We start from the raw sequence: 23057 nt of genomic DNA on the forward strand, positions 1-23057 counted from the left end.
CCGACTCTTCAAATAGCAACCTTGCGGTTACCTGCTGTGATACGCCGATTCTCATTATTTCAAGACTCTCCCGCTTCCAATTGATTATTGACCGAAGCGGTGTCTGCAACTTGAAAAAAAATAAAAAATAAAAGTTAGAAAGTCTCACCAAGCACTCCAGCAGCCTGGCTGGGCGAGATATGATGATAAAGAGCTTCTTGACCAACTCGATGACGAAGGTGAGCTCGGAACTCTCTGAGCGCTCGTACGCCTGAAGGCAAATGGAAATGAACGGAGAGTGAGCCAGTTTCGGCCATGTAAGCCAAAGAGAGACGGGAGGCTTTGTTACTGACGTCATGCAGGAGCTTCTCCAAGTTTTCCTGAAGTTCACAGAAGTAAACACTGGTTATGAGACCCTCTCTCGATTTGGTCAGGCAATCTCGAGACAGCTCGGCTATCTGGTGATGGATGAAGCTGAGGACGCCGTCAGCCAGAGGCAGAACGCTCTCTGGGGAGTAGTTGTGGATGAACTCTGCTAGCCTCTCTTCCATCTGAGCTGTGGCCTAGCGGAGGACAACACACAGATTATTCATCTATTGTCGTCAAATTAGTGGGATGATGAATCTCAAAAAGTAACTGTGACTAACTAACTAATCACTCGCCGCAATAGTAATTTTCACTGGAAACATCGAAAGCAGGTTGTTGACCAACCTTTCTGAACGTGAGGGTTACTTTTTGGATAGTGATTCATACAAAGGGTTATAAATTTGACACGCACTTTTGAAACAATCAATTTGCAAGCAATTGTTTGAAGGGTAACAATTATTGGAACATCAATGGGGATTTGTTTACACCTCCGTGGCGTTTCCCATGACATGCTAGCATTAAGCTAGCAGGCTTTCGTTAGGCGACATGTTTTTGTTGAACAATTTGGTGTCCAGAAAATAAAATGGTAAATATAAAATCTGAATCATCTTTATTGGCCAAGTATGTAGAACACACAAGGAATTTGTCTCCGGTAGTACAGGCTACACTATAGTATCATCATAAAAGGTTGATTGTCTTTTGCCGCTGCTGTGGGTAGAATCAGCAATTATTTTAAGGTTACAATTATGAACATCTATGTAATTTCCGTTAGCCCATCAATGTTTTGGATTCTGAATTGGTATTCAGCATGCAGACTTGTATGAGATGAAATTATATTGGTTGGTTGAACATTTTGGTGTTTAAATAAACAGTGTTTCATTCTCTTTTGTTTGATGCATCGGTTTTACAGAAGACCTCCAGCGGGCGTGACAAACAGCTTGCGGCAAGCATACATTGGACTCTATTTTTGTGCGGAGCGTAAGTCTAGCGCGAGGTGTGGTCTAAATCTGCATGGAGGCGGTCTAGACCCGGTGTTGGTATGCGTGCAAGCGGATTGAAAAAAAAACAAACAAACAAAAAAAACCCCTGACATTTTGCAAGCGTTGTCAAGTCAAGTCAACTGTATTTATAGAGCACTTTCAAACAGCCATCGCTGCATACAAAGTGCTGTACATGGAGCAATTTAACATATACAATAAACAGTAAAACAAATCGGTAATAAAGACGGTAGAACGTACCAAACAGTAAAACCAAGAACAAATATAAGTCATGCTGAGTCGAATGCCAAAGAATACAAGTGAGTTTTGAGGAGGGTTTTGAAGATGGGCAGCGAGGAGGCTTGTTGTTGTGGGTGTGAACACAACCGACTTTATTTTGCATTAATCAAAGCTGCTCCTCTTTCTCTGTGCAACTTGCAAGGGGCACACTGACAGTCCTTGACATGGCGGAAAAGGAAAGTGATTTGCTCAAGTCTCGCAGCAAGTCAAGGCGCACAAAGTACACTTAAAAGGAACTGCAGATGATGTAAAGCTGGGTAAGAAGATCGTAGGTCTGAAGTGAGCACTTGGAGACCATCTTCCACCCCGATCTTTCCTACACCCCCCAGTGGGAAATTAATTGACTTATCAATGATTCAAAGGACTGTGGTCATATTTTCTAAATGACATCCACCATACATGTTCACCGAACTCAAAACATCTGCCCGTGCCCCGATCAAATGTAACCGAATGCCGTTAGACTAGCTGCACCAAAACTTCGATGTCATTCCAACAGGCATAAAGTTTAGATGAATTCCTGCCATCAAAATGTAAGATGCACCAAGCGACTGTCAAAGGGCCCACCCTCCGCGCATGGAAATTTCCAGCATGGTGCAGACAGATGAACCATTGGCACTGCACTGGCACAAAAATCAAGACGTGTCAGTTTTTATGATGAAACGCAGCTGTACCATCTCCCAAAATAGAGCCTTTTGTCTTTAATTTGAAGGACTGTACGACCAGAGTGAAAACTGGCACTAGGGAATATTTTACAAAATTTGTTTTCATACATTTAAGTGATTTAAGTGGGAGAGGTAAACTATGAAAAGATTTTTTGTTTGTTTGTTTGTTTATTGAACATAAAACATATATACAGTAATAATTTGACAGAAAATAAGGTAGATAAAAAAAGTAAAAAGAAAGAAATCAATCTTCATTCAACACAGTTATTATGTTCAAGGGAGTAGGAAGAAGTAAAAAACTTATCTAGTCCTACCCCGTTATGTGATTGTATCTAATAAATCATTTTTATATCAATCAGAAAAAAAAAAAGTAAGAAGAAAGAAGTCTCCATTAAGGCTCATGCTTTACCCTTAACCGTGATATTTTTACAACTTTTGGTTTGTATCGGGATTATATACTTCCACACCCTGACACTCTTGTGTCAATTTTCTCTTGTATTCATAATGGATATTTATATACCTTTCTCTATTTATCAACTTAGTTCTGATTTATCATTATATTTAATGTTTTGAATTTATCATTTTAACTCTGATTGATGTAGGTTGTTTGTACTATTTTTTTGAATTTGTTTTTGAACTCAGCAAGCGATTTACTCATTTTCAGGTCCGTTTCGAGATTATTCCACAGATTAACACCTTTGATAGATACACATCTTTGCTTGATGTTTGTTCTTGTTTTGAGTTTTTTGAATAAGTTGGTACCTCTTAAATCATAGCTGCTTTCTCGAATTTCGAAAAACTTCTGAATGTTTTGGCAGAGCAGGTTATTGTGTGCTTTGTACATTAATTGGGCGATTTTAAAGTCAACCAGGTCATAACATTTCATCGTATTTAATTTGATAAATAGTGGATTTGTGGGTTCCGTATATTTTGATCTATTAATAATTCGAATTGCTTTTTTTTGTAGGTTGAGAATAGGGAGTGTGTTTGTTTTGCAGGCATTTCCCCATATTTCCACACAGTAGGTCATATATGGTAATAATAATGAAGTGTATAATGTGTACAAAGATCTCTTATTTAGCACTTCCTTGGTTTTGTAGAGGATCCCTACGGTTTTGGCTATTTTTCTTTTTACGTTATCGATATGTGGCTTCCAACATAGTTTTGAGTCTATTACTAATCCGAGAAACTTGGTTTCATACGCTCTTTCTATCTCAATTGAGTTTACCATAATTTTAGCTTGGTGTTTGATTGGTCTTGTGCCAAAAACAATTAACTTCGATTTTTTCAGGTTAAGTGACAATTTATTTCTGTCGACCCAGTTTTTTAATTTGTTTAATTTGTTTTCTACGGTTGTCAGGAGCTGTTTCAGATTTATTCCAGAACAGTAGAAAGTTGTATCATCAGCAAATAGGACACATTTAAATTGTTTTGAGACCTTGCAGATATCATTTATATATAAGATGAATAGTTTTGGACCAAGCACTGACACCTGAGGAACTCCGTGAGTGATTTTCAGTTGATTCGTTTTTTTATTGTTGAGTTGCACGTACTGATATCTGTTTTCTAAATAACTTTTTATCCATTTATAAGATACACCTCTAATGCCATATCTTTCTAGTTTTTTCAATAATATACTGTGATCTATTGTGTCAAAAGCTTTTTTTAGATCTAGGAAAACCCCAACAGTAAATTCTTTGTTGTCTATATTAGTGGCTATTTTAATAATATTGTATCTCTATGTTGCCTAATTTAAGCTCTTGATTGATTATCATAAATGGAAATGAATGGCAAAATGGAGATGCTGTAAACTGTGGTGCTGTTAAGACCACGTTTCCTGGCAAGTCTACAAAAAAGCCCGTGGTTAGAGTAAATCCAGAGTGACGATGATGAAGATTATGTATGCTGGAGGACATTTCGACTTGAACTGGGGGGGTTCTTCTTTTTAACTTTTTGCCAACAGAACATCGGTCCCTGGCGATTGTCTCTCTTGTGGTTTACTTTTACAGAATGTAAGATTTTCTGTTTTTTAACTGACCAACTGAAACAAATGTGAATCTGAGGTTAATTGTAACCACAGCTGCACAGGTGGGAAACGCTAGTTGCCCTTGCTGGATAAGAGTCAAGGCTCCAGGAATGCCCTTCACCCCTCACATGTACTTTATTTGTAAAAACGGAGTGAGTCAACTCACTGTTCACTTCACAGCTTGTGATGTTTGCTTTTCAAGCCATTTGTGCCTCTGTTCCCTCTGCAGATTTGATTTGTTTTGTTTTCTGCAACCCCCAGGACATCAACATGACACAGTGAATGTGTTTGTTCACAAACAGGAACTAAGGACTTGTTGGCTCCAGAATAGATTTGTGTTCATCGACAGTAAATGTGTGCCACTTTACTAATGCCCTTCCGCAGTATATCAAATATGAATCGTTGTTTATTTATTGAAGTCACATGACAGATTTGCTATTTTTAATCGATTTACATCCACATCCATAAAACATTTTCCACCATTATATGACCTATAACCTGCCTGCTTAGAACTGCCGTGTGGCTGTGTTCACAACTAACCAATCACAGTCAAACTCATGTTAAATCCTTGGTTAGCGCTCAGCACACACCTGCCACCATTAAAAGTGCTTCTGAATTTCAGCTATTATCGTAAATGCTCCGACCATTTTTTTTCCTTTTAGCGAGAGGCTAAAGCTTTTGTGCAAACAATGACTGCTATTTTCAACTGTTTATAATTTCCTCCACTTCCACATTATCTAAGGCCCCAGAACCAGCTGAAGAATATTGTTGTTTTTAGTTGGAACTCGGGCCTTAGACAACATGGAGGGAATGAAGAAATAGCAGTCACAATTAGCACAAAACATTGAGGCTTCTGCGAGAATAATTAAGGGAAAAGCCGCATCGCATCCCCAGTTATAAGAAGCTGCGCACACATGCAACAATCTCAGGCGCTTCTTTTTACTCACAAGGTATATAGGTCACAATGAAATGGAAAAGGTTTAGGTGGAATGATTTAACAGGTCTGAGTAGATTTTACACTGTATATGCACTGTATAGAGTACTGGTAATTGATTCACTACATTTATGCCATGGTGAATATCAGTAAACCTGAGTGTGTTTTTATATGGAGCCAAGGCTTTGTCTTGTGTGTGTGTCTGACCTTGGGGAAGCGCTCCTTGTACACATGGTTCATCATCACTATTTCATTGTCGTAGCAGGATGGCGAGCGCCCCGGGCTGAGGAGAAAGAGACAAAGGCAAAGCGTGCAGGAGTGTTAAAAAACATCGCTCAATGAGAAAATCAAAGAGCGAGTAAAATATGCAGTTGGAAGCATAGTGGAACTCTTGGTCGCACTCTTGCCCCCCCGCCTTGAGAAAAAGAAAATCATTCACAGCTTTGAGAGACATGCATTGAAAGGAGGCTCATAACATTAATATAATCCTTTTTTCAATTTATACGGACACTACAATGGCACACTGAGTGGTATGAAAGAGCATATGATGATGAAAAGATGTCTTGTGAGCAAACACGCTATAGACAAACCTGGCAGATGGATGTGATATGAATAGTAACAATGAGGCATGTCAAGGTACACAATGGGGGTGGCGCTGTGGCAAAGCCCGCACACATGCTGGAGTATTATCTAAAATAGGATCCGCTGAGCGGATTAATAGGCCGGCTGAGAGTTGATAAGTAGTGATGTGTCCTATGTCAGGTACTGGGAGAAGATTTTCGGGGTGTGCAAGCAGGGAGCGTGAGCCTCGTACCCCTGGAAAGAAAGGAGGTGCTGCTCTCTCAAAACGCAGGGCGCAAGATTCACACATCACAAGAAGGATAAGAAAGGGGGGTTTTTTTTCTCCATTATGTGTCACAGAAATTGGCCTGGTAGTTTTGTGGGCTCCTTGACAGCGCTCGCAGTGTGTGTCCTTTCAACCAAGACTGCTGCGATAAAGATTTATTTATTTTTTTTGCTTTTATTGTCACTCGCAACTGCCTGCATATACAGTATATTGAGCGTATGTGTCACCTCTCGATAGGGTAGTAAAATGAATCTGCGGGCAGATCAACAGACAGGAAACTGGTGGCCACCCTTTCACAATTTTCAGTGCCGCATATTTATCTGTATTTCATGGACGAGTCAAATTTTGTGTGTTTGAATGTAGCTCGCCACGCATCCCGTATATGACGCTTGCAAAATCATCAGCATCGCTTGGACTGGATTGGCATGGACACGTTGACATTCCGCGGTAATTTAACCTCCCTGATTATTAAATTTTAATTAATCCCAAATTACAGTCTGCCACTCAGTGCTGGTGCCATGACAGCAGTGCATCATCATCGTAAGATAATACATAGTGTAAAGTACAGGAATGGTTTATATGCACACATCCCACAATTAGAAAATGACACGATACTTGCTGTTATTTGAGTTAATACTCTTAAAAACACCTATTTGCGTTTGAACTTTGGAATAGAACCATTTCAGTCAGTTGTGTTTTCCTGCCAGAAAGTGATTATAATTCAAAAATGACTTGGTAATGATTTCAAAGTACATTTACTTCCCTTAGAAGGACAAAAATAGCATCTGATCAGATTGCACAGATGCCATCACCAGTGCCGCTCAAAGCCATTGAGGGGCATGTGTCGTGCTTCGTTGCAATACACTGTGATGGATCAGTTGATTTTGAGTTTCTGACGATCCAAACCTTTTGCACTTTATAGTTATAAGTCACCAGTGGTTCAATTTTTTCAGTTGACACGATCATCTGAAAATCCAGTGATCGGACCCATTTCTCATCACGCCACCAGATCGGGCCAGTCGTAACACTAAGTGCACAAATTTGTGGAGAGGGGCTGTGCATGGGGCAAGGAAGCACCCGTGAAACACTGGTGCAGATCTGGATGAAGTTGGAGACAGAGGAATTCATTTGTATTTTTTGCCATTGAGTTCAGCCTGTACTGGAGAAAGCAATGGGCCGCTGATTCAGCAGAGAGGGAATTACTGACATCTAGAGGTGCGAGGTGGAATATCATCCATTCCTCATGATTTTTCAATGAAACGGGACATTTTGGACATGTTTTTTTTTCCTTGCCGGAGGTTTCACCTGAGGCTCCGAGAGCGAGGACGGACGTGCGGTGAGCGGCGGCCCCCGTCGTCATCCGTGATGCTCTCGGTGCTGCCAAAGTGCTTGGACAGGAAGTGCAGCTCGTCCATGGTGGGCTGGAAGGGCAGCTGGTGCAGACGTTCCTGGGACGAGCTGGACGACTGGACCAAGAAGAGAGAGAATGACTTTGTTTTATCTTTTGATTTTCTTTCCTCCTTTGATGCCGGTGAAGCGGCTAATAATTGATGTGAATGAGGGAGCGGAGAAGCGAGGAGGAGGAGGAAAGGAAAGCACACAGTGTACCATCATGTGAGTGGGTGCAAGAAAAAACAAAAACATGAACACAAGGTAGTATAGAGAGCGGTGAAGGAACAGAGAAAATATCAAGAAGGGCAGAAGAGTAGACGAACATAAAGGTTAAAACTGCAAGGAATGAAACAGCCTCATACAATAAAAGTGGCCTGCTGCCTTTCGGAGCGGTTGAGAGCGGCTTTTCTGCCAGCTCAGCGGGGAAAACGCCAACCTGGATCAATAGGAGAATGAATGAACGTGCCTCCCAATGGGATGTCATGCTTGGCATTGACCACACAATGATTTCTGCTGTTAAGGAAACTGCTCTCAGCCACTTGGATGCTGAAGAGTGCAATAATGACAAGGGATGCAGGAAGTCCGGTCACAGAAGCTTCCCAGATCCTCCCCAATGGACATACAGAGGAAAACGCCACAGGGTCCTTAAGAAAGCAACCACACACAGTACAAATGTGCCTCCATAGCGTTCATCCTCATTTCAACCTTCATCTTCAAACGATTCCACAGTGCAGTGCCTACATCAGAGCACGCCAACACACAACATCACTTGGCTCCATTTAGAATGACTATATTCAAAATAAAATTATCCATCCATTAATTATCTCTAGGGCAGCCCGGTAGGCCAGTGGTTAGCACGTTGGCTTCGCAGTGCGGAGGTACCCGGTTCGATTCCATCTCCGGCCTCCTTGTGTGGAGTTTGCATGTTCTCCCCGGGCCTGCGTGGGTTTTCATGCATGGCAGGCTGATTGAACAATCTAAATTGTCCCTAGGTGTGAGTGTGGGCGTGGATGGTTGTTGGTCTCTGTGTGCCCTGCGATTGGCTGGCAACCGATTCAGGGTGTCCCCCGCCTACTGCCCGGAGACAGCTGGGATAGGCTCCAGCACCCCCCGCGACCCTAGTGAGGATGAAGCGGTTCGGAAAATGAATAATTATCTCTAATGCAGGGTATGCCTTGGACAGACGGTCAGTCAATCACAGGGCACATAGACACAAACAAGCATTTACATTCATGTTAACATCCAAAGAAAAGTATTCAGTGAACCGAACACCGATGCCGGAGCACCCTGAGAAAAACCTCATAAGCTCAGGGAGAACATGCAAATTCCACAGAAACAGAAATTCAAACCCTCATCCTCAGAACTGTGAAGAAGACAACCCACTAATCCGCTGCCCTGCCCTGCCCGGATTTACATGAGCAAAATATACAGCAGATCTTTCTCATATTTACCAAGGAGAAGGTTAAAAGTGGCAGTTTTCAAAAAGGTTCTTATTTACGCTATACGCACCGCTACTTCCCGTTTCGGACGAATTTATGCATGCATTTAAAGAAGACGTATGAATTCTCCCCACACGAGCGTGCACACCTTTCATCTGCTCTCATCAATATGCAGGGCTGAGGCTGTGGCTAACCAGGCTAGTAATGGCTCCAATAGGCAAGAAGGAATGAAGCAGGAAGTGGAGAGGAACATGTATCGACTGCAGGATGAGTGAAACGGGAGCTACAATCTAAGTAGCAGTTTATACAGCACTGTGATGACACACCAAAAACAAAAACAAAACAAAAAAAAAATGTCAAAAGACGCCAAGGCAATAGCAGATTTTCAGTTAGCATAATGCTACACAACAGCTCATGACATGTCTGCCAAAGTGATTTTCTAATCACCTCTGTGCCACCCACCCCTCCTCATTAACTATCCACGCCAGAGGGAACACAGTGAGGTGTAGGGAAATTTATTGGAACACGTTGTGACTGCGAGGCACAATTCATTTCAATTATCTCTGCCCCGTTTTTTTTTTCCAAGATGACCGAGTGAACGCGCGCAGACAAATCAGGTCAATCATTTCTTGGCAACTGATGAGGTATTTTTAAGTTTTTGCATGCTCTTCTGTGTTTTTGTGTGCGCGCGTGCCGCTCAGAGGCTCGTGGAGCGTGAAATGCTTTCAAAGCGAAAAGAAACAAGCGGAACAGGCAACTTCAGAGCACGACGAGATGAACGGCGTAACGGCAAGTGATTTCACACATGAAAATGTATACAACACGCAAATGTCTTTAGAGGAGATAAATATTCATGCACAGGACACAAATTATTTTTAACAGATGCTGAAATAAAATACAGTTTGCCAGAAGGAAAGAGGCACTTGAAGGCATGGGTGAGCAAATTATGGCCCGCAGGCCAAGCACAGCCAGCTGCATTCGTTATTTGGGCCAACCGAGCATCAAGAGCCCTGTCTGATTTGTTACATTCATTTAGCCATTTCCCCCCCTGAAACTAAATAATTAAAATGTATCTTGTCTTTTTTCTTGCTTTTTTAACCCAGCTAGGATAGGCAGCAACCCAAGGCAATGCAGGGTAAGGCAACTTTAATTATATAGCACAGGGGTCCCCAACCGCCGGTCCGCAGACCGGTACCGGTCCGCAGGGCATTTGGTACCGGGCCGCACAGAAAGAACTTGCCTTAATTCAGTTTTATTTATTTCGGAATACGACAGATGTTTTATTTTGAAAAATTACCGGATTCTCTGTTACATCCGTCTGTGTCACGCTTGACACACGTCAAGCCACGCTTCTCCGTCACGTGACCGATTACGCTAAAAACAAAACGCAGGAGCTCGCAAAATGAGTAAAAAAAAAACTGCTGGAGATCGCAAATGACGGCGGCCTTAAAACTACGTTCGAGACAACTGGATTAAAGTTATGGCTGAATACTCTGAGATCGCCACAATAGCACTGTTGCTATTTCCGACATCCTACCTGTGTGAGGCTGGGGTTTTCTGCAGCAACGGCGACTAAAACAAAATTACGGAGTAGACTGGACATAAACCACATACTTGAGGTGTCATTGTCTCCTATTACCCCGAGATGGGACCGTCTTGTTGCAGAAAATCAAGCTCGGGGCTGTGGTGAGTCGTCATTTTAATGCACTTTGAATTTGCGTTGTATCGTATTTTGAAGGCATTAAACATTACCATAGCGATCAGAGTGTTGCGGCCAGATTAGACGCTCCTTGTGTTTATTATTATATTTCGAAAACACAACAGTTTTCATGCAGCTCATGCCATATTATTTTGTTGTATTATTTCCGCCACACCTTAAATGCCGGTCCCTGAAAATATTGTCTGACATAAACCGGTCCGTGGGGCAAAAAAGGTTGGGGACCCCTTCACAGAACTAAAAGCACAACATCTAAAAGCGTTAAAGGGATACTTTAATCATTTCACAATTTTCAGCAGCAAAAAAAGTTTATATTTTGTCTACAATGAATTAGATACTTCATTATATTTCATGTACAAATAACACCTTCAAAAATTTATAATGTCACTTGCTGTCCACCGAAAATGACATCACAAGTACTCGGGGCTCAGGTCACGACCGATCCTGGCTCAGCTTGCAAACTTCACATTATGTCTTGTGCAGATGTGTGAGTTTTCACAGACATAACGACAATGGCTAATTTTGAACTGAGTATTACACTTTCAGAAAAAAAATTAAACACATTTCTATTCCACTTATCCTCACTCGTATCACGGTTGTGTTGGAGGCTATCAATATTGCATTGGACATACTGTACTTAATGCTGTATACTAATAGATTTAAACATGTATAAATTAGGTTAGGTTAGTGTATGAATAACAAAATACAGTAAACATATACATGTAGTACTGTATATGTTGCTCTATGTGAGTCGCTGTTCTTTTGCTGAATTTCGCTGCTTCTTGTGGACCGTTTGCGGACTTTTTGCGGAATTAATTAAAAAAAAATAGAAATTTATGAATCTGTTTGAAAAAATCCGTGATGCACTGAAACCGCGATAAACGAACCGCGAAATAGCCAGGGATCACTGTATATACAAACAGCCATGCTGCTCACTTGGCATAATCCCAAACAGAAGTGTCAAGTGTGCTCTTTTAAACTTTTTTTGAGGAACTCTTACCGTTGAACTGGGTGTATTGGTGCCATATCCTGAGGATGGAAGCGAAGCCAGTGACCATCGACGACCATCAGGCCTGAGGGAGACAAAGAAAAAGAAGTGGCAAAAATGCCATCATGCACTGGAGAGTCATTTTTATTATCAGTTTAAGTAGCGCGCACACACACACGCACGCACGCACGCACGCACGCACGCACGCACGCACGCACGCACGCACGCACGCACACACACACACACACGCGCACGCACGCACGCACGCACGCACAGTAGATAAAAGAGCACCAGTCCCCCTTTGCATGCGTGTATTATCACCTCCTGTTTCACTGTGCATGTGAAATTAATCCCATCAACAATTTCACAGCGTTAGCCCTTCCCAATAAAAAAGAGATGCAAACCTTCTTGAAGAGGCAAAAGAGAAGTGGGCGGGACCACTAGGTGAGAAGTTGCGTGGGCTGTCCAATGGGCTGCTTCCTAGTGACATACAGAAAACGACCACAACAAGAGCTGTATCAAGTGGGGAGCTGCGTCTAATATTTTGTTTTCCCCCATTCAAAGTGGGAATAAAATTGTGAGTATATGACGAATATCATGTGAGCTGGGGACATTTTTGGAGACATTTTCAACCAAACTAAACAGACATTAGGTCATCATATTAACAAACTTGATGAGGGAAGTAAAAGTTGTCATTGCTGCTTGTAGAGTCGTTAAAACGTGCGTTTTGGCAGATTATGATCCCAAACATGTGTGGTAATTTTTTTGTGTCGATTTGTTTCTGCAAAAGATTGCAGTATTCAGTGATCTTAGCCTCTAAAAAAAAAAAAAATATATATATATATATATATATATATATATATATATATATATATCGAATATATATATATATATATATCGAAGTAATGCCTTGTTACAAAGAAAATAGAATCACTGTTGTTGCCATGGCGATCGAAGAAGATGGACTACTTTTTTGCATCGCATGAAATGTCAACATGATGGTAATTCACAAGCGTATTATTTTCTATACTGACCGATGTGTCCAGGCAGTGGGGAGTGAGGCCTGGGCAGGGTCGGCGATGTACTGGTCAGGATGAGGCTTTTCCGGTTACTCGTTCGGCAACTGCAACACAGCCACAAATGCATCACTCACTAGCTGGTGTGACTCTTGTGTTTGTGTTCAAATCAATTCGCATGAGCATACAGTACTTGCACGCGTGCTCATGTGAAAACATAACATGATGTTATTGAAAAATGAACCACATTATATCCGCTTTTACCATGATTTACACCAAGGAAACATTAAGGTGTGTAATATTCCAACCCTGCCATCCATTTTCTGTAGCGCTTGTCCTTATTAGGCTAGCGAGTGAGCTGGATTGTAATCATAGGGCAAGTTAATAAAAACTACAATAAAATGAAGCATTTACAAAAAATAAAATAAAAAAAACTATTGAAAACTAACAAAACCATTCTCAAAACTAATTAAAACTAAAAGAATAAAAACCAAAAATTAAAGTCAAAGTGAGCTAAAAACTAACTACAGTTGTAACTACGACTTCCTGCAGCTCTTCATTTTACCAAATGGGCTCTTACACTATTTCTAACACTTTATTGCAGCAAATTGTGTTAAATGTTGCCCACTAGGGCTGGAAGGGGGGTTCTCCCCCATCTGCGGCCCCTTCTCAAGGTTTGTGTTTCCCCCAGATTTTTTTTCTCAGTTTTTCCTTGCCTCTTTGTTGGGTTAAGAACAGGGGGAGGTCTTCATATTTGTCAACTGTGGGCAACATGTGAAGCCTCTTTTGAGACTCCTTTGTGATTAAGAGCTATACAAATAAATTTGACTTGACAAAAAAAAAAAGAAAAATCCCAAACTATTACAACTCTTCTTTGTACTGACATTACTCATACATACTTTTAGTGATTAATCAATTGAGGCCAGAAGACCTTTGCCCTTATCTTGTATAATAAATGTTCAAGGGAATAAAGACTTTTTGCTCCAGACTGGAACACTGTCCTATGCAATCTTTTATTTCGATAGGCTTGGTGGCTCTATAACCATGTGGAACAGAGAAAAATTCATGTCTGGCTTTAGTATCTCATTTGTTCAGTGACTCAACTGAAACTTGATGAATGCATCAGCCTGCTCCAGTTGTTTGGCTAGTGCAAGAAAAGAAACCACACATTTCTTCATATATCTCAAACGAGACGCAAAGTCTGTATCTTTGTAAACTATAGCCCACTGTCTGGAAGCCCTCCCACACGTTCTCCTCCCTTATCTCTCTTTCTTTCGGAGTCTTGTTTGCTGTAGCACAGCGAGACATCAAAAAACCAGAGTGGGATTTTATCGATGCCAGTAAGCCTCTGTGGCTCTGGCCAAGGGAGCGCGTTCAGACTTGCAGAACGGAGGAGCGGCATATTGAAATATTTAGGAGAAATGCATTAGCTCTAGATGGAGAGCTGGATGCACTGTCAGTGGCTTGAGAGGAGGAGAGAGGAAGGAGAGGATGGAGAGAAAGACAAAAACACGAGGCAACTTCCCTTTATTGCTGTACATACAAACACAATTATTTTTCATTCTACTCCATAGTTCACCTTCACATCTCGTAAATGCGCATTTACATTTGCGGACATTGAAAGGCTGAATCACTGGAGCACAGTCCAGTCAGGCTCTTGTGTAGTCTTGACTGCTGATTCATCAATCATCTTGTCTACGGGAGACCCGCACAGGAATCAACAAGTAGCCGTGACTCATTCCAACGTGCACAAGTGAAAATTTACATTTGTCAAACTTCACGCTGAGTACAAAATGCCACCATTATGACCCTCCAATATGTTTTTCGCCAATCTGTGAAAGCTACGTTTTACACTACATTCCTCAGATATCCCGTCAGACCATGTGTGTCCATTATTGATGTCAAAGTTAAGGTAAAGTGTTTACTGGTTTTAACCTTGTGGGGGAATCCGTACACATTTAAAGTGAGACTTGAAAATAGTTTCAATCAAAGCAAAAGACCTTCCACCTTGACATTATTCAAACAAATTCAAATCAAATGAGGTTAATGAACAACACATTTTCTTGATGTGCAATTAATTGACCGAGACGGAAGATGAGGAACAATGCCTCAGGAAGGAGGAAGAGGTGACGGCAGGGGAAGCGTGAAACCGTGGCAGCACATTTCAAATTGAACCCCGAGAAGGCAAACGCTCTTGTATGTCTTCACAACAACGAGAAATAGAAATCACCAGACTGAATTTCAAAATGTGATTTCATCCCGCAATGACAACACCGCGAGTGTGCTGGGACAACAAAGTCTTCGTGTGTTTGTCTTATGTGCTTGCCAGTTGTATAATCCATCATAATCCATTGTGCGATCCATCATGTGGGCTCAGTGTGTTTGTGTGACAGAAGACTAGTGCTGTGGCCACTGGTGCTGTCAGGGAGATGGAGTGCGATTGATCGTGGCCAACTACGCATGCAGCCATTGTGTGGGGCGGTTATGGGCTGCCACTGAGTCCGCCTTACACAATATCAGACTTGAAAAACTGTTCCTTAAACTATACAATTATATGAAAAAAAGAGCTACTTGTATTAGACTGAGAGGAAGAGAAAAGGCACAGAATGGAACGGCTTATGGTCCAAGGTATACCACATCATGTGTCAAACATGGTGGAGGCAATGTTATGGCACTGGTATGTATGTTAAGTTTGGCAAATTGGGATTCGAGTGAGGTTGTCAATAAGTAAAAGATTGCGAATGTACAGTAACTAATAAGAAATCTAAGTGAAGTAATTTGAAAACTTCGATGATCTCCTCAACTCCACCGACACGCATTCCTTTGAGGAAGCAGAGTCTGGGGACTGTGGGGTCGGCTCGCCTATCTCTGAGGTTGAAGTCATTAAATCATCCATCCATCCGTTTTCCAAACCGCTTATCCTCACTAGTGTCGTGAAATCAGTAAAAGCCAAAATAATGAATCAATCAGTTCCTTTGAAACAATAGCTCTGTACAGTTAGAGTATCAGTAACGGTGAGTGACTGGCATACTGTAGGAGAGAAAGCAAAAACAACACAAACAAACACACAATGGTGTGATGGCCTTAATTGTGACTCACTGCCCCCATTCCATGACCGTCAGCGGCCAGGTTAATGCTACAGCAAACGTGCGGTAGGAAGGTCAACGATTAAGTCTGCGGTAATGATTCACACAGAAGCTTTGACGACCAATTATCCCCCCTGCAGGCACTGAGCTAGCGCGGAGCCACTGGTCTCTTCTACAGACGTGACTGTGAATGTAAAATGGGAGCTGGGAAAAAAAAACGCACTCATATTAACTGACCCAAAATGATTCCAAGATTTCCTCGAATAATGGACTCTCCTCTAAAAGAAGCTGTGCCTGAATGAATTTGCTCCCATTGAGAGCCACAAATTATGAACGACTTAGCTCTAATAAAATAAATAGTTAAAGAAGCATGTATACAAAATGTATTATCATGACATAAGTAAACAGAACTCAACGTAATTTGTTTTGGCATCAAATAAATGGCCAATGTGCTGAGAGGCAAATATAAGAAACAGCCGGATGAACAGCTCATCTCAGCTCCTCTCAGTATCCTTGCAAAGGATAAAGAATATATGACCGTGAGCAGTTATAGCAAATGTCGAAATGTGTTGCTGTGCTGTTTGTGTTCAAATATCAGTTGTTCAAAAGCCTACATATCCATTTGCCGTTATGTGTTGGCATTAGCAGCAAGCTAGCAGACAAAGGTTTTAGCTATGCGATTGTTTTAGATTCTCAGACAGTAAATTTCAAGAGGGAGTGGCATTAAACATCTGAAGGCCTCTTTTTTGAAATATTGTTCATTATTAGCCAAAGTGATTCTTATTGTGGAGTTGAGGTCACTTCCGTCATACTGTGCTCTTACCTCAAGTTTGCGATCACAAACCAAACTAGCCCCCCCGCCCAAAAAAAAGAAAAATTTGTCGAATGATGGCTGGTATCTGGAAAAGGTCCTAAGTCAGGCCAATCGCATCTCAAGGTGTCACATGTACTTATTTACATGTTATTGTGAAAAGAGAGATTAAATAAAAATATGTTAGAAGTACTGCTAAATTAATACTTTCTGGAAATGAACTTTGTCAAAGTTCGTTTGGCATCAGGAGAAATAAAGCAAAAACGTGTTTTGAACAATGTCATTGTCATTTGCTTTTTTCTTTTTTTTTTTTAGTGAAAGGGAGGGAGGATTGATTCAAAGCACTAATTAAGAGTTTTGCAAGAAAAAAAAAAGGATATTTTATTTTAAGGACATATTGCCAATCCCTAATGGAGATTCATCATTCCAGGTGTGAGTCATGTTTATGCACCTTCGAAAAAGAGGAAATCAAAGTGAAAATACCGTAAACTAAAAATGTGACTGGACCTAACGGACAAATTGAAAGTGGATTAACATTGGACCCTGAGAGGAAATGGAAATAGTCTAGTCACTAAGATTATCGTCTGCTGAGTCACAGGGCACACAGGACACTCCACACTTCCTGACCGTTCAGCCATCGATCCACCAAGACACACTTCCTGTCAGGTGACTTCTCTCTTTTTCTCTCTCACTGCCTGAGTGCGTGTTTACAGGTTTGGGAAGTAGGGCGGAAATGAAAATCATGACATTGTACCCCCCCTTTAGCGGCGTTTTTGACTAAACGGCTGGTCACCGATCAGTCTTTATTGTACTTAATGTGCAACATCCACAGCCGTGGCAACAGTTTCCTCATGAAATCCTCTATTCATCTATTTGGTTAAGAAAATATTCAAATGAAAAAAAAGAGAGCAAGAGAAAAAAAGAGAGGCTTTTATAAATATAAAAATGATAATTCCTGGTGCTAGTATATCATTCTGAAGAGAATACCAGTTTGTTTACTTAGCAAGTAATGAAAAAAAAAAAAACAACAACTGACAAGCAATAATCAAACACAGAAAGTGAAAAATAGCAACTTGCCCAAATCCCACGTCGACGGATAATTAAGTGTACCGGCTGACAGGAGCATTTGCATTGCGTATGTCTGTGTGTGAAACTATCAAAAGAGAAACACCGTGTGTGATGTGGTTTGGGTCAACCCGAACACCAGCCATCAACAGATGGTGCTGTCATGGTACAAACAACAGGACCCGAGGATGGAAAGAAGTTTCCATGTACTTGGTTACATCGGTGCAGCTGCTTTATTTAAGAGAGCAGCCATGCAATATACTGTACACCATCCTAATGTAATTTGCATGCCAATGAGAATGATGTATAACATAGGACATATGCATTAGGTGCGACAAACCGTAGAGATGTACGGACGCATGTCCGGGGACATTCTGCAGAGAAAAAAAAAAAAAAATCCAAGTACTACATTGCTAAACTTCGGATAGTCATTAAAAATGAGTCATAGCAATGTGGTCAGCATGATAACTTCACAAACAAACAAATCAATGGGCCAAAAATACTTTCACTGAAATATACTATGATAACATAGTATAATTATTATACTATATATATTATATATATATATATATAATATATATATACAATATATATTATATAAATTGCTACAAAAAAACATGCAGTGGGAAGGAGTGAGCTCCAAGCGGGATTTACACTGTAGGTCCAAGTGCCCAATTCCGATTGAATGACTACATCCACTATTTCCATGTACACTTCAAGCGACACCATGGGCGCCCCAATTGCATGTAAGTAACTCCACAAGCGGCAACACTGTTTCCCAGATGAAAAAAAACCAATACAAAATATTATTATACATTTTTGTGCTGTGTTTTAAATATATTTTTTCTGATTAAATACTTTTTATAGTCACATTAGGAGCATCAGAAAAAGAAGAAATTGCGGCTTGGCGCACCAACTGGCCAGCTAATGTCAGTGTTCTTTTTATCATTGAGTTCAAACAATATCACTTGAAGCACATTGAAGTACGGTCAGGAATCTTTTTTTTTTATACCACTTGATAGGCATCTGCTTTTGATATGGTGTCAACAAACAAAGCAACTTCAAATGGCAAGAAGACGGCTGCAGGAAGGATTCAGCCAAACAAGCAGACAGAGTGAGTGACTTAAAGGCTATCGTCCTGGATACGGTTAACCTCGGTGGCTTTCTCTTAAATGTAGGCTGAGACATCACCTGCGGCAGTGCCTTTTATCCCACCTCACTCTTGTCTTTTGCTACTTCTCATGCTCCCTCTTCCTTTGTGTTGTTTGCTCTTATTTTCTTCCTTTTCACCAAGTCTGTTTGGCAGTGTGCACAAATTACCCCAACGCTAGCCAGGAAAACATCCTTGTTGCGCTCTTTAGGGATGGCAAAGTTAGCCTGAACTGAAATATCCAAGAAGCCATAAAACAGATTCAGATGAGAGGTTTTTTTTGTTTGTTTTTTGCAGACATTCGCAATGGCCTGGCGGTGAACCCTATTGACTGCGTTAATCCCCCTTTCAAGCAGGGGGACGAGACAATTTGATCTACTTCTGTAACGTCTTGGCAACTATGAAACCAGCCTGGAATTTATTGCTCACACACACATAATGATTTGCAATAACTGAACGATAATTTCATCTTTTCTTCCATTATTGTCAGCAAATACCATACACAGTATTCAAATATGCTAATAAAAACTTTTATTTAGCAACATGGGATGTGCAGAGGTCTCTGTTGCTTATTTTTCCACTACCTTAATGTGTCTCATTATCCCCCCTCCCTCCACTTTAGCCTGCTCTCTACGCTTCTATTGTTGTTGCCTCTCCTTCATAATTCTGTCCCTGAAGTCCACCATCTGTCGCCCATCTTTCCATTACCTCTCTCTTCTCTTCTTCATGATGTGTTTACCAGAAAAGCTTAACAGTAACATTATTCTTTTACACACTCAATGGCCACAAATTTAGGTACACCTAAGGACTTCATCTAAAAAAAAAAAACAGCCCCCCCCCGAAAAAAAACTATTTTTCGAGATAGTTTTAATTTATGTCTTGAATTAGCTGACGATGTATTATAGGGCGCCTGTTGCCAGCGTTTAGCAGCAGCTAAAGTCTGAGCTGCTAGTCGCTGAGCAAGTGCCCCATAGTGTGAACATGCTCATTTTATTCTCATCATGAGTGGGGCCGCTCACAATTAAAAAAAAAAAAGAAATTGGTGGAGATGGTAAAAAAATCTGTATGCGTGTGCCGTGCTTTAGATTGTGCAGGCGTTCCAAGTATACTAGCTGGTTTGAGTCATCAAAAATAACATCCCCTTTGAGATGTTTACCATTGCACAGCAAACACACAGAGCTAGCAGACACATCATCTATTAGAGAGGCCAGGAAATCGAAAGATAGGTGACAGATGGCGGACTTGAGGGGCCAGAACTGAAAGTCTCGAGTTAAGGAGAGGCAATAACAGGAGAGGCACAGTGAGAAGGGGGAAGAAAATAGCGAGTGGTGTCGGGGGAGAGGAAAATGCCAGGATTGGTGCCAGGCAGACAGCACTCTCAGCACTGCACTGCTCGCTGTTGGCTGTCCACAAGCACTCCCTGGACGCTGCCAATAATGCCTTTACTTCAAAATGCTAGCGCATAAACACATACACACAGTCAAGCACACCTTTGGCCATGCCACTCATGAAGAACATTAAAAATACGCAACGCTAACACATATTGTATTCCCATCTGTGTGGGGACACATTGTTGACCTGTTTACCCATCTCTGGCACTCCGTTTGACCACCAACACAAGAAAATGTGACCTTTGACCTTGAAGCTAAACCACAGCCTATTGCCAAGCTTGTTCGGTGTCTGCCAGTATGTCTACTTTCTTCAACGTGTGTTTCTCTTGCTTCAAGCTTTTTTCAGATTACTGTTGATAAATTTTGCAGAAAAGGAAAGATACCAAAATACTATTAAAAAATACAATGCATATTTTTTATTACAATAAATGATCAGATTTATTATTCATAAAGGTTTTGGTCTTTCTAAGATTGGCTGATGCTAAAAAAGGGCAATTGATCCACAAATTAACATGAAAATCATTTTATTAATCTATTTCAATTCGAGTTGTTTCTGACAAAACATTTTCACTTGCAGTCTTCAAAGTTAATTGCGGCAACTTGATAACTGACTTGATAAAATTCTACCAGACAAGTGTGCCGTAAACACAAGTCAGCCAGTCATAAATCAAATGACAATAATTTAAACACATCTGTGGCTTTAGCACTTCAATTTTTCATGTTTCATGAAATAATAAGTGAACATGTGGACTGCACTTAAGGACTTACCTTATCTAGACACGATGTAACTAAAAAAAAAGTAAAGCCGACTGGCCGACCGAAATCAACCATCCTCCCGACAAAAATTACAGCCTTTGCAATTTGACAACTGCATTCTACTACATTATGATCTTGATTTGAATATGATTAATTGTTCACTCCTAGTCCTTCATTTCAAACTCTAATGAAAATAAGCAAAAATAGACACACAAACACACGCGCACACAGGCTTGATCACCATGATGCAACTGAAGTGTTGTTGTCCATATCTCCGTGTTATATTTATCACACAGAGGCAACTGGGCCTGCTAAAACGACAAAAACACACACCCGCACACACACTATATCGCTCAAGCTAAATGGAGACAACTGTGAGACAGCAAGATAGCTGGCAGGGACAATGGAAATATCACCAGAAAATAACACACACACACACACACACACACACACACACACACACACAGGCAGAGTTCACGCAGCAAGCTAAATGCTAACAAGAGCGAGACACAAAACAGACATGTTACCTTTTTGTGCGTCGAAACATGTCGCTAGCAGCAGAGGCTGTGTTGGCAGGTGAACATGAGCGCAGCTGAGCCTCCACTTACACACACGCACAAACACGCACACACACGCACACACACACACACACACATGTGTACACACACGGAGGCAGTCAAGAGGCAACCGCTATAGCCCACATGTCAGTTCAACACACACACACACACACACACACACACACACACACACACACACACAACATAAGAGAGGGAGATTCAGAGATGTGAGACAGGCAAGAGACAAGAGTTTAGAATATGAGGGCTGCATCCCCTGGATTGTGTGCACCAAGCAGGGAAGAGATGGAGCATGGGAGGGGTGGATCAAAGGGGGGGGCAGATCGACAGACGGAGGGAAAGACGTAAGGGAGGGGGGCACCAACACTATCGAAAAGATGAAAGAGTGAGACGGGAGAATGCGAGAGGGAGAGAGGGAGGCGGTGGAGAGATGACAGAGCAGCCGAGCGGAGATTAATTTGAGGACAGACAGCGTGGGGCGGGCATAGTGCTGGGGGGGCTGAGCGGCTTCAGTGAGCGGGGGGCGCATGTGTTATTGTGCACATTTTGACTTGCTGGCACAAGGAAAGCAGGGTGGCACTTTTTTTTTTCAAATGAATGAAACACCTGGTGGGAGTCAATTTGCAACATGATGAATTGAAAATGAATTCTGAAGCCAAATTGCTGATGTAACCCGATGTCGAGCGCAGTCACAATGCGGTTATGGTCATATTGTCAAGATGAATAAATCCTACTCATCTCATATTTTATTTGAAGGCACTTCTTCTTCAACAGGACTGGCCTTTAAGACACATATCAATGTGCAGCATTGTGTCACATTCAAAGCATGCAACAATCACCGCCTTAATCAGAAACCAACAGCACTGAACACAGTGGTGCATTGAAATACAAATTTAATCTGTTCCTTAACCATGCTTGTGACAAACAACACTGCGATCTGAACTCACGCTTCCCAATTTAAATGAAAGGATTCCAAAATTCCAATTAGCCGTTCTGTCCCCACTGCCGTCCAAAAAACAAAAATCTTAATGAGAAACTATCACTCTGTAATATTATGTAATGTAATATAATATTATATAAAACAGACAGTACTAACATAATTAAAATACAGTTAGAAAAAAATTCTACAGCTTTAGTCACATTTTCTCACTTCTATAGTGCGATTCATATGATAATATGATAAGTTCAGGGATTATTACATATGTAGCATCATTATACTGTATCATTTAAGTCTTTAAGAAAATAAAAACTCTTGCGTAGTTACTTTTTTTCCCCAGTATAAAATCGAATTTAATATTCAACATCTTACATTTTCTGGTCCTTATATCTTGTTAAAGCCATCAGGCCAATGTCACTGTAAAACCTTGAATATATGCCTGTGAGTATTGCCGTATGTTCTGTCTACTTGTGTTGGACAATATGTTTGTGTTCAGCTAGCTGTTGCTAGCTAAACACCACCACAAAAATGCTAATTTTTAGCCCGTGTGCCAAAGGTGGATGTTCGCATTCAGAGTGGAAGCTACGTGGTTCCTTCAAATGTATTCAATTCGCTTCGTGTTCTGTTTAATTTGACAGTAACC

The 23057-nt window shown here is 41.1% G+C and overlaps 1 protein-coding gene across 3 annotated transcripts in view; it reads right to left on the reverse strand.

Annotated features, from left to right (window-relative positions):
- The window catches only part of mast1a (microtubule associated serine/threonine kinase 1a), a 63273-nt gene that overhangs the window by 20327 nt on the left and 19889 nt on the right, over positions 1–23057 (reverse strand). For 2 of the 3 annotated variants that reach the window (XM_086119927.1, XM_086119926.1), the window contains exons 3-9: positions 12662–12750; positions 12032–12107; positions 11640–11712; positions 7397–7557; positions 5452–5527; positions 333–542; positions 149–250 (exon numbers count right to left, since the gene is read on the reverse strand). In XM_086119927.1, coding sequence (XP_085976053.1) covers positions 149–250; positions 333–542; positions 5452–5527; positions 7397–7557; positions 11640–11712; positions 12032–12107; positions 12662–12750 — 787 coding nt within the window. Of the gene's footprint in view, positions 1–148; positions 251–332; positions 543–5451; positions 5528–7396; positions 7558–11639; positions 11713–12031; positions 12108–12661; positions 12751–21429; positions 21760–23057 lie in introns of those variants that run through there. The other variant, XM_086119928.1, reaches the window with a different exon arrangement.

Source organism: Hippocampus guttulatus, chromosome 9 (assembly GCF_054856545.1).
Source record: "Hippocampus guttulatus isolate MCC_2025c chromosome 9, RoL_Hgut_1.0, whole genome shotgun sequence".
NCBI classification, from domain to species: domain Eukaryota; kingdom Metazoa; phylum Chordata; class Actinopteri; order Syngnathiformes; family Syngnathidae; genus Hippocampus; species Hippocampus guttulatus.